The 12493-nt window shown below is 36.6% G+C and overlaps 2 protein-coding genes across 5 annotated transcripts in view; one reads left to right on the forward strand and one right to left on the reverse strand.

The window, feature by feature from the left end:
* LOC103023154 (probable E3 ubiquitin-protein ligase HERC1) overlaps positions 1 to 3034 on the reverse strand; it is a 99000-nt gene extending 95966 nt beyond the window's left edge. For all 4 annotated transcript variants that reach the window (XM_022676554.2, XM_022676555.2, XM_022676553.2 and 1 more), the window contains exon 1: positions 2737 to 3034. The gene's annotated coding sequence lies outside the window, so the exon portion shown is untranslated. The remainder of the gene's footprint in view (positions 1 to 2736) is intronic.
* Positions 3035 to 5651: 2617 nt separating this feature from the next.
* On the forward strand, positions 5652 to 12148 carry esm1 (endothelial cell-specific molecule 1). Its single transcript, XM_007246039.4, has 3 exons — positions 5652 to 6049; positions 8745 to 8882; positions 11074 to 12148. Exons 1-3 carry the CDS (start codon positions 5740 to 5742, stop codon positions 11166 to 11168), a joined length of 543 nt encoding a protein of 180 aa, XP_007246101.2. The 5' UTR covers positions 5652 to 5739; the 3' UTR covers positions 11169 to 12148.
* The last annotated feature ends 345 nt before the right edge of the window (positions 12149 to 12493 follow it).

Below are 12493 nucleotides of genomic sequence, written 5' to 3' on the forward strand. Positions count from 1 at the left end.
AATATGTCATTGTTTACTTCTCCTATGCTCTATAATCTCTGTTTCATGTGGGTCAGCTCATGTTTCTAGCTTTCTCTATTATGTAAAACAAAAGAAACAGCTGAACACTGGATATAATTGCCATTTGAATGTGAAATGTTCTGATATGGAGCAGTGAGTAAATATCTAATCTGTCATATTTAGGCATTTTGGTGACCAAACAGAGTGCAAATGAGTGAGTAATTATCATCTAAACCTCACCTACAGTGTTTCTGTTTCTGTTTCATGAATCAGTCAAAGAATCTAGACACTTTCTCATTATCAGCATCTTAATTGTTCTACTCATTACTGCTGAAACAGCTGAGAGCAGCTTTTTGCAGTGCAGAATTCTATTCATGATAAAATAGAGAAGAACAGACCAACAGGTATATATAAGCAATTCTAAACTAAACTAATCTACCAGATCTCCAGACACTGGCAGTATATCCTTGCTGTAATGTAAAGAATGAACAGTGTAATACCCAGACAGCATACAGCCACAATAAACAGGAAGGAAATGGTAATTTGCTCATACATGCTACCACACTAAGGCCAAGCAGTCAACCAAAACACTATACATAAATGTGCACAGAAGATAGCCTGAGGGAAACAACAACACACTAATGGCGAGTGAGAAGAGGGAAAACAAGTTTCCCTCAATGAGGTTCTACTGCAAAAAACATTATGAAAACACGAGCTGTCAAAGTATATATCGCTGCTGACTCTGACAGTTACATGGACACATTGAGGAAAAACTGCGTAAGAGAAATAATTAAATCCAACATTGATGGGTTTTTTTTGCTGTTGGCTGTGCCAGTAACAAAATGACATGTTTAAAATACGAATATTATAATTTTAGAACTCAAAGATGCCATTTGAATTTACTTTATAGAAGACATCTTAGTCTAATATAACACATATTTTTATTATGATATATTCCTTAATTTCATTTACACAATAAAATACGATACGGTGCAATAATATGCATTCCTCTATTAACATAAAATGTATGAAATCCACAGAAAATCTACCAAGAACACCCACAATGTTTGTACCTATACACATCTTGATCTATATTGACAGTTCTTGTATTGCGTTCTGTAATAAAGGTCAGTCAGTCAGAGATGCTGTACATAATATATACTAAAATAAAAAGCCCTGGTGATTTCCGTATCTACTGTAACTGTAGATTAATACTTATTTATAAACAAAAACAGAATTAAATGGCATATGAGGGTACTCTTATTCTGGCAGGGAGGCAGGGAAGGCAACTCACCATACTGACAACTTTATACAACCCAATCAATGTGAAGTATACAGAAAATTTATAGCACAATTTATTTCTTTATTTCGTTTGATACAATATAATTCACATATTGATATGAACAGTCCAAAAGCCACTGCTTGGTGTATAGAGCTGATAGAGCTTGGCGATGGCACAATATCATATTATAGTATTGAAGATAATCCTATATGTATTGACCCACAGACAAAATGCACCAGGAGGTTCTTTGCTACCTTTGCTCTAAACGCAGGTACACCCCCTCTCGTTACATACCAACAGTGATGCACAGCAGCGCACAAATTTGAACGTTTACATCAAAAATAAACAGAATATGCTGATTGGTTTATTTCACATACACCAAAAACACACATGACTAATAAAGAGAATTAGTACATGCCTTTTGCACTTTTGTTTTTCTCCTCCATGTGCTCTGCTGTGTGTTTTTCTATGTCTCCGCCCCATCTAGTGCCTTCACCTGTGTTTCATCTGTAGCTCCGCCCCCTCATCACTTTTTCCCAGGTGTTCCCTGTTTCCTTTCCCTGCCGTGTGTTTATTTATAGCCCAGTGTTTCCTGTTTCCTTTGTCAGTTCTTGTACGGTGTTATGATTGTTCAGGTTACCTGTGTTTTCTATGTCTTATCAGAGATTCTGTTTTTGGTTTATTGTTTGTTTTCTTTGATTGTAAAATAAATATGGGTACTCCCATTAGCATCCACACTCCAAATCTCCTTCCTGCACCTGCATCTGACAGCAAGACTGGATTGAAATAAATCTTGTGACATTGCAGAAGCTTATTGAAACAATGCCAAAGCAAATGCGTGCTGCAATCACAGCTAAAGACATCAAGTCAATTATTGTGTGACCGTTTTCTGGTGGCATTTTTTTTTTGCCAGAGTGTACATCTCCTTTGAAAATATATTAATAATTCTTAAAAATTCTATACATCTCTCTGAAATCAATCTGACTTTACTATCCTAATGTTTATGTAAGTCCAGAGATGATTTTCCATGTGAAACAAACACACCAGCTGCAATCCTGCCCCTTTCTCCCACTAACAGCATGTGCAGAAACACCTCAGCCTGAAGAAAAGCACCGACACACACCATTACTGTAATATTCCAGCTCCAGTCCAGACTGGGCAGGGGGAAACCTTTCACATTTAACTAGTTAAATAACAGACAAAACTTTAAACGTGTTAAAAAGAGCCAGGCAAAGCTGCAGTGACTGAAGCAACAGCACGACAGCCTGATTAGGAAACACAGACAGCTGTGGGGGGTAACATGAGCAGAAAACACATGCAAATATAAAACGACAGCTCACAATTCACAATTATTTAAACACCGTTAATACAATAAGCACGTCTAACCATCTATATACATACATTTCCCCACCAAAAGCAACATAAAATCAGAACAAAACCGAAGGCAGCCTTACCTCTCTGTCCTGTGTCATTCACACCCAGTCAGACTTCAGGAGCTGGGTTAGCTAGTTAGCTAGCTAGCTTAGCTAGCCGGCTAAACGGCCACCTTAATAACGGCTCCTACAAAAAGCTCATTTTGGGCAGCTAACCGCATGTAAAGGGTCTGGGTAAGCGTAATTAATAGCTGCCGGTTTCAGTGAACAGTGTCAGGTATAAGTTCTGCTGTTCTGCAGCAGAAATTCGGCTCGGTTGAGCACCTGCTAGCCGGTAGCTTCACTGAGACCAGCCGCGACTGTTGCCATGAAGAGCGGCTCCCTGACAGCGATGAACGACTCTATGAACGACTCGGTTCTTCTGAACCGACTCTTTCAAATAAACCAGCTGAACCGATTCCCATGTATAAATAAAAATGTGGTTAAAAAACGATTATCTCACTAGAGAAAACGTAAAACCTTGTATTTGAAGACTAAGAAAGTATTTAAGACATAAATCAGCTCCTAAATTTATTTTTTAATTTTATTCATTTAAAATAAAATAAGGGAATTGATTTATGTATTATATTAAGGAAACGGATTTGAATAGTTTAAATTAAGGTACTGGACTCTACTTTAAGTGAACATTTTATTCAAATAAATAATGGACTTAATGTAATAATTGATTAACTTCTAGAAATTATTTACAACAGCAAGAGAATATTTCACGTAGGGGTGTGCCATATCCTATCGTACACAATATCTGCAACATTTTTTTATATCATGAACAATATTACAATACTGTTACAATATTATTACATCTACTGTTTTTTATTTAACTTTTTTTTTTTACTGTTTTTAGCAAAAGAAAACATCTAACTGTTCTCATTTACTAATCTACTATAGATTAGAATATAGATTATATAGATAGATTATAGATTATAGATTATAGAATCTACTATAATCTGTCCAGTATAATTTATTTTACTTTAATCCTGGATATATGGAGATATTTGGAGTGCATTATTAGTATAATGACATTCTGGATCACTGACTTCTGTTACAAATCTGATACAATTATTGTATTTTTTCATATGGTGAGAACAGTCATAGTCAACCCACAGACCAGGTGCTGTGGACTGATGAAACTTAAATTGAGATTATTTGGAGGGTGGTATGCATGGCGGATAAAGAACACATCATTCCAAGACAAACACTTGCTACCCACAGTAAAATTTGATGCCAGTTCCATGTTGGGCTGTGTGGTCAGTGCAAGTACTGGGAATGTTGGACAACGGCAGTAAAGATGGGAAGAGGTTTGTAACCGAAATGCTAATAACATGGTAGTGATATTGGAAGGGGGGCGGGACGATGTGGGATGAGGTCTGAGGTCTGTAGCCAGCATGCTAACGATGTAGTAGCGATCTTTGACGAGAACAGTAGCATTAGAAATGTTAGGTGACACAGGTAGCCAGCATGCTAAAATCATGTTATCGATGTTGGACAAGGCTGTTTACAATGCAGCAATGTTGGATGAGGTCCTTACCCTGCATGCTAACACTGTGGTCTGTAACCGCTGAGAGAAATCATTATTAAGGTGTCGCTGTTAAAACATAATATTTCATATTAATGATGTACTTTCATATTTACAAGATGTTTAATGCCATATTAACAACATATCAACAAGATGTTCTGTCTCATTCTGATAGCGTATGTTGCTTAATAATATTTGATTATGATTAATGTTTATTTTTTTCTCATAATTACAAGATGTTCAGTCATAATTACATGACATGTTATTGTTGCAACATAATGTCTTATAATAATACAATATTTTCTCATAAATACAAGATACATTGTCACACCACATGTGGCCTTAACAACTTCATTTCTCACTAACTACTAAATACTGATATATATTTTCTCATGCATTAGTGTTATTTCATTGTAACAATATTTCACAATTTCACAACACCTACCCTCCTCCATACGACGCGTGAATCAACGAATCCTGGATTCGATTCATTTAAATGGAAAGTTCAAAAGAATCGGTTCCGTACACTGACTCGGACCTCACATCACTGCTTCATGGACATGGAAATACGCGGAAAGCGCATGCGCAGCACTGCTACGGAGTTTGAGTGATGGGATGGTTTGAAGTGAGAAAGAAAATGAATAGGTGTCTTACTGCTGGTAAAATAAGTTGTTTTATTAATAGTGTCTAGTTAAAACTAGATAGACTAACTGAAGGGCAGACTGAGAGTAAAGGCAAGTGTTTTTTTAGTTTAGATGCAGATTTAGGGTTTGTGTGATTTAGGAATAATTATGCACAGATTCAGGAGACAATGTAACTTCACTTGTTAAAATCACATATGAATGAAAGAGAAAAATTGAGGGAATTGATAAAAATCTCTAAGACTTGGTCTTGATAGTGTGTGTGGGGGGCTTAAATCCCTCTGCCTTTATTTACACTTTTACCAACAAAAAGTGTAGGACTTGTTTTGGGGGGCGGAGGAACTGCATGGTTCAAGCAAACAACAAACATTGCTAAATTTAACCCGACACGTCATTTTCGCACGGATTTCAATTCAATTCCTGTATGGTGGTGCAGCCATTGTGTGTGTGTGTGTGTTCGTGTGATGGTGGCAGTGTGTTGTGTGTGTTAATAGTGTGTATATGTGTTATTGTGTGTTAAAAGTGTGTGTGTGTATAAGATGGGGTGTGTGTGTTGATTGTGTGTGTGTGTGTTTGTGTTGATGATGTGTGTGTATGTTGAAGATGACAGTGGGGCAGTGTGCTGATGTGTGTGTTGAATGTGTGTCTGTTAATGATGTATGTTGATGGTGTGTGTTAGTATGTGTGTTGGTGTGTGTGTTGATGATGTGTGTTACTGGTATGGGGGGGGGGGTGGGTTGGTGGTATGGGTGGCGGAGAGGAGCGCACCGGATTGAGGAAACTGACGCGAGCACGTGTGAAATCCCCCGCGCGCTTAAAGCCGCCGCGCGCCGTCACTCACCGCCCTTAGCGCAGCTCTGATCCCCCATCATGATGCACGTGCTGCTCTCCGCCGTTCTGGTCGCGCTCGTGCCGCGGGCTTTCGCCTGGAGCTCGAACGCCAAGTACGCCACGAGCTGCCCGGAGCGCTGCCGCGCGGACCTGTGCGGGAGCGCAGGAGCGCGCTGCGCGTTCACGGTGCTGGATGACTGCGGCTGCTGCAGGGTGTGCGCGGCGCGGCGCGGGGAGGCGTGTTACCGCACAGTGTCCGGCATGCACGGGGTGAAGTGCGGCCCGGGACTCTACTGCCACTTCTACAAGGACGAGGACGAGTACGGAGAGGAGTACGGAGTGTGCAGAGGTGAGAGAGAAACTATATAGATATATAAATAATATATAATATAATCTATAATACGGACAATCCTGCTGTGATGCACTGGAGGAGTAGAAGACAGCACATTAAAATGTTGCATGTTTCATTTTGCAGAACAGAATGTGAAAATGAAAATAAGATAAAAGAATAAAAAAAACAATTCCTGTTACAAGAAATGGCAAATAAATTGTAAAAGAAATTAGCAGTTTAAATTATGTAAAATATATGTAAAACCTTTAAAATATCTCAGTAACATAAATGGATCTTCTAGAGCTGTATCTTCAGGTACTCTTGTGTCTCAAAGCTATTTGTTCTACCTTAAGACACCTTTATTAACTCCAGTTTTAGCTTATTATTGTTCTTCACTGTTCAGAAGTGAACAAAAAGACAAGTGTGACTATGTTCATTATATATTTAGACAGTTTAATAATGTTTGAAACTTGCAAGTAATAACTTTTATTGAGAATTTTTGTTCTATCAGTTCATAAAGCTAGAGTCAGAGTGCAGGATCAGCCATGCTACAGCATCCCTGGAGCTGTGAAGCCAAAGGGCCTCGCTCAAGGGCCCAACAGAGGTAGTGAACGCAAAGCCACTTGATCAATTACCCATGCTTAAACCTCAGAGCCAACACTTACACATATATTATAAAGACACTTACCAAACTGTCCTGTATAAACCACAACATCCAGTGAAATTATTACTGAAGCAGCTCCTTAAAAGCTCAATTTAACTCGCAGGTTACTAATCTGTAAGTACATGCAAAGCAAATCAAACTGTCTCAGTAACTCCAAAGGTATATCAATGGGGGGGGAGCAAGAAAAAAATTACATTAATTAGCCTCCGTGAGACTTCTCTATTTTTAGGAGTATTTTGGTCTAGAATAAATTGTTGAAGCTTTAATGTGAGATAAATGAGCGCAACCACAAAGCAGTCCATTAGGAGCGGAACCAACACAGAAGAAATAAAATGAATCTAAGAAAGAAAGAAGAATAAAACATCACTCAATTCAGGTGTTTCATTTAGTTCCACTGTCATAGGTGTGCAAAACTTAAATCCATAACCATGTTCACTGTGTTTACAAATATTAGTGAATGAATGGATATTCTAGATACCGAGATAATCAGCTGTGAGTGTTCATTGTTGAAGAATGGAAGCAATTATGAACCAGAGCATCGAGCTGTAAAGTTACAGAGAGCAGAATCAGAATGCTGAAGAGCATAGTGCAGTGTGCCCAACGCTCTGCTGATCAATAACCACAGAGCTCTACACCTGCTGCTGTTATAGATCTGCAAAAGGGGACAAACTCCACACTAATGAATGGGCTGTAATTTCTAAAGGCTCCTTAATACGTAATGTGAGGTGTGCCAATACGTTTTCCCATATAGTGTGGAGTAAAAGCAGTTGAAATTGACATTAAACTAAACAAGGTCTAAACAATTAGGCTAAACAAGGTATGTAAAAAGGTCCAAGAGTACTTGTCTAACACTGTCAGACTTTTAGAGGAAAAGATTGACGGCACTCCAGTTAAGATGTCGTTACTGCAGTGAAACTCTGCACCTATACAATCATTTTGTTACTGCTGTGTTTCACTGTGCTACTGCTGTACCATGAGCTAATGAAAAAACTGGAGATTATATATATATAAAAGTATAATGTGGGAAATCCTCAGAAACACAATAAAAATTATAATTCAAATGCTGAACAGCAGTGCATTGGTGTAACTGGTGTTTAGGAAGCAGTGAAAACAGTTATAGGTCACAGAGGCAGATTAAATCATCACATTTCCACGAACTGAGAACTACAAGTTTGACACTTTAGTCATTCTGTAAAAATACCCTATTTTTATAAGTTGCACATTTTCTAGTTCAATTTCTGATTTCTGCAACAGTCATCACCCGCATGAAGATTCTCAGTTATCTGAGTGCAACTATGTACAGTGAAAATCATCAAATAAGATGCCTAAGTAGAAAAACAAAAAACAGTTGCGTCTGGTAAAGTATGTCAGAGGAAGAATGAGGTATTTAAAGTATTATGAGATAATATGTGGCAAAAATGTAAATGGTAAATGTTGACTTAAAAATGTAAGGTTTAAAATTAAGACACCACTTCAGTATCTGAATCAGTTTCTCTGATTTTGTTATTCATAGGTATATCATGTTTGAGTAAAAAGAACATTTCTCAATAATTTCAAATAAAAATATTCTCATTTAGAGAAAATTGTTTGCAGAAAATGAAAAATGGCTGAAATAACAAAAAAAAGATGCAGAACATTCAGACCTCAAATAATGCAAAGAAAACAAGTTCATATTCATAAAGTTTTCATAAGAGTTCAGACATTTATATTTGGTGGAATAACCCTGGTTTTAATCACAGCATGTTCTCCTCCACCAGTCTTACACACTGCTTTTGGATAACTTTATGCCACTCCTAAATGGCTAGATAAAGATACAAGTTTTTTTGTGTATAAACATATACACCGTTTAATTGTGTGTAGAACAGCACCTATTACCAGAGTGTGGATTTACCCTTAGTGAAGTCAGGTGTTTAGGGAAACATTTAAAAACTATTGATTGTTAAATTATAAAGCTCATAAAAATAGAAGTACTACTACACAGTAAATGTCCCAGTCAACACTTTACATCAATAGTTTTAATTTAACAGGTGTATCTCTTATCTTTCTCAGATTGCCCGTATGGCACATACGGCATAGAGTGTCGGAAGACCTGCAGCTGTAAAGGTGGAGGGCTGTGTGACAGAGAGACTGGAGTCTGCCTCAGCTTCAAATTCCTCACAAAACTGGCCAACAAGAGGGCGCATGAGGGTGAGCCATCTTTTATCACATGACAGAGGATTGTACATTACATAACATAACATAACATATGTACACGTATTGTCTATTTTATTAAGTTTTTAACTCCACTTTGCTCTGTAGACCATCTTTTCATGCATTCTTTATCACCACACTTATATCTTATCATCACTGCCCTTGTGAAAAAGAGTATTCTTAAATTATGCTGAAATATGTCTGTACTTAAGTTATGTTATTCTAGAACCACTAAAATAATTACTACTTAATTACTACTTGTTTGTAATTAAAAGTATATAATTGTGCACCAAATTAATACTGAATATACTAATCATATGTTATTCTCGTCACTATTTAATACAATATAATGACTATATTTGTGTGAGCTGTCCAGCTAAACATTAAAACATATTAAAGGTGTGATTAAAATATAGATTTAACATCATACTCGTTTTAAGTTGTGTATATAAACTGGTAAAAGGAAAAAAAAAAAAACTCTCTCATTGCTTCAAGGATCAGCTGTTAAAGTTATTTTACCTAAACTAAACTAACTAAAGTAAACTTTTTAAGTATAAATTTATAACATAAAGTTCATCATCACAGTTTTAAGTTATCAACATAAAATTAATGTTTTGTCAACAAACTTGACTGTATTACAGTTTTATTACAGAAATATCGACTTCTAGGACACATTTAGTAAAGCATAGTTTTATCATAAAAAGCACAGATTCATAAAACAATACTATGCATATATTTTTATTAAGTACATCACCAGTACAAAATTAGCACAGCCAAATAAAGTATACATTTTTTTAAGTATACTGAAATACAGATTAAACAGGTAAAAATGTATGTATAAATAAAAAATAGATACTTTAATTATCTGCATATAGTTAAAGTAAACTATTATATTTAAATACACTTTATAAATAACTTATTCACAAGGGTGGTCGGTTTTTGACTACAGAGCCAATCTTGCCACTTTCAACCTAGCAGTGACACTGACAAGTATAAAAACTAGGGCTGTTGATGGATAAAAAAATAACTAATTAATCACATTTTTATCCTGCTTTTATTAGAGTAACTGTCTTTATTGTCCAGAGAAGACTTTCTAGGGGATTTTGGAGTATTGCTTTAAGGATTTGGTTGCATTCAGTGACAAGAGTCTAAGTGAGAAAAGTGCCTGTGCCAAAAGGGACAGCATTAAATTAAACTGTTAGTATTTTACTAACTTCACAAGCTCATTGCTCTTTGCTGTCTTACAACCTGCAAACACTCTAATTTCATGTCTTAATCCTGCGCCATTCAAAAAGCAAAGGTGCTTAAAGGTGCTGATGGGCGTGGTGATCTGGAAGTGAGGTGTGTTCAGGGATATTTCTGGCATATTGCTATCTTGGCAACAGAAAACACAGGTGTGCCACTGACTAATAAAAACCCTGACAACAGTCAACCATCAGACCCAACTTTTTACATTACCAATAAATAGAATATAAAATAAAATACCATTTCTGTTCCTGTGACCATTGTCAGTTCCCTCTGCTGAGAAATGCAGAAGCGCTGCATCGTTAAAATATAAATCCGCCAAGTCAGAACGCACTTGGCTCCTAAAGGGAACGGCAATTGACACAGTGTATTTTTTGCATCCTTTTGATACCAAAGACACACTGACATGCCCTAAATTAAGATGTACTTGATGTCTCACATATAGATAGCTAAAATAGGCCCCTTTTGTGTTATATTAACACAGTGAGTGTTGATTTTTAACACTGGCTACTGGCTTTGGGGGCTTTAATACCCCTATAGTTCACACTCGACATTAGGCTCGGTACAAAATTGATTCATGTATTGGCAGCATGTCTCTAAACAAGCTGTGTTTGTGCGTTTGTACATCTGTGTCAGTAATGACTGCAACTTAAAGTATGCATTAATTCAGAATGCATGCATTAAAAGGGGGTGTCCATCGACATACTGTATAGTGCATATGGAGCTTATAATGCGTGAGATGTATCACTTATTTCATCAATCCATTCACCATGACTAGTTCAGACTATGTAAATAATAATTGAAAACTTAAAAAAGGTGTTAAAGGAGAAATTATGGAAGGATAGACTGTGTGTATATATATATATATATATATATATATATGTGTGTAAATATATTTTGGAGTAGTCTGTTTGTTAAAGTTTGTGTTGGTTTTACTGTGCAGGTAATGAGCTGGCATCTGGAGACGGAGAGAGCCACAACAGCACTGGAGACGGACACACAGAGCAGCCACTCACTCCAAAACTCCCACCTCGCTGACCATAACCCATCCATGCTTGGCCTACTCAGACTACATGTAGCATAGTAAATTAAATACAGAAGGGATATATTTTAATATGTTTAGAAAGTTTTTTGTACAATATTTTGAGAGTTCTTCATGCTAGTCATGTTTAATATATCAAAGCATTACATGCATGTACTGTATATATACTGTACCAGACTTAATGAGAGTGCTACATTAATAAGGATAATGTTAAACCTGCATATTCTGTTCCATTATTGTGTGATTGTGTTTAATAACCACCTTGGGGCCAAAAAAGACCAAAACTGATTAAAATTGTATGTCTCGATATGCATATATTTATGTGCTATGAAGTTTTCTTTGAGGACAGCTTGGAAAAGCCCACACCAGTATAGGTTGTGAGGTGTTATCTTGTGAGTGAGGTTGCTCAAGGCAAGAAGACGTGAATTACGACATTTGAAGCGAGGCCTGATAGTGGGTGCGAGATGGATAGGACATTTAAGACGTTGGCCTGCCAGCGACAGTATGAAAAAGAGAGCTGACAAAACAAGATTAGTGAAGCACAATGGCTAAAACTGCTGACCTCCATGTGGCAGACTGGTGTTTGATTCTCTGTCAAAGTAAGAAATCTGTTATGCCAATAAATGTCCTTGGGCAAGACTCCCAGAGCTGCGTTTTCCTACCTCTGTGAAAGGATTGGAGTGCACATCACTCCAGATAAGAGTGTCTACCTAAACGTAAAATAAATGTACATTGTTTCGTAAAACTCTGCTGTACTTACAAAGGAAGCCACTTTGTTGAAGTGTTGAAAATAATGATGAAAATAAACACACCCACTAATACACCGTTCTCGCACCAAATTGTAACAGTAAATATTCAAACAGCATTAAACATTGTTAAATTAACACCAAATGTTGCCAGACTTTTGACACATACCATGAATGTAAATGTCATGTTATAAATGTGGATTAAATTTATTATTAAATGAAACTGAACAAAAAAGGAATTTTCGCTGTTTTTATTAATATTTGTTGGTCTCTGTTCATGTTCTGAATGAAAATGTTATTAAAACTGCTATTTGAAAAGTATTTGAAAAAACAAAACAAATGAAAAGTAAAAATGAAAAAGCTCAAATTTACAAAAATTCTAAGTACAGGACTAAAATCTAAGCAATAACACTACATAACAATTTTTTACAGCTACATTTTGCAGTGTAGCTCAACACTTAAGACCAATGCTGGATCAATGCAGAGTCTACACTGTAGGAACGAGAGCTGTTTATTGGCAAGAATTTGGAGATATGATATGATATGATATGATATGAATCACATTACCTACATAC

This window comes from Astyanax mexicanus, chromosome 17, assembly GCF_023375975.1.
Source record: "Astyanax mexicanus isolate ESR-SI-001 chromosome 17, AstMex3_surface, whole genome shotgun sequence".
NCBI lineage: Eukaryota > Metazoa > Chordata > Actinopteri > Characiformes > Acestrorhamphidae > Astyanax > Astyanax mexicanus.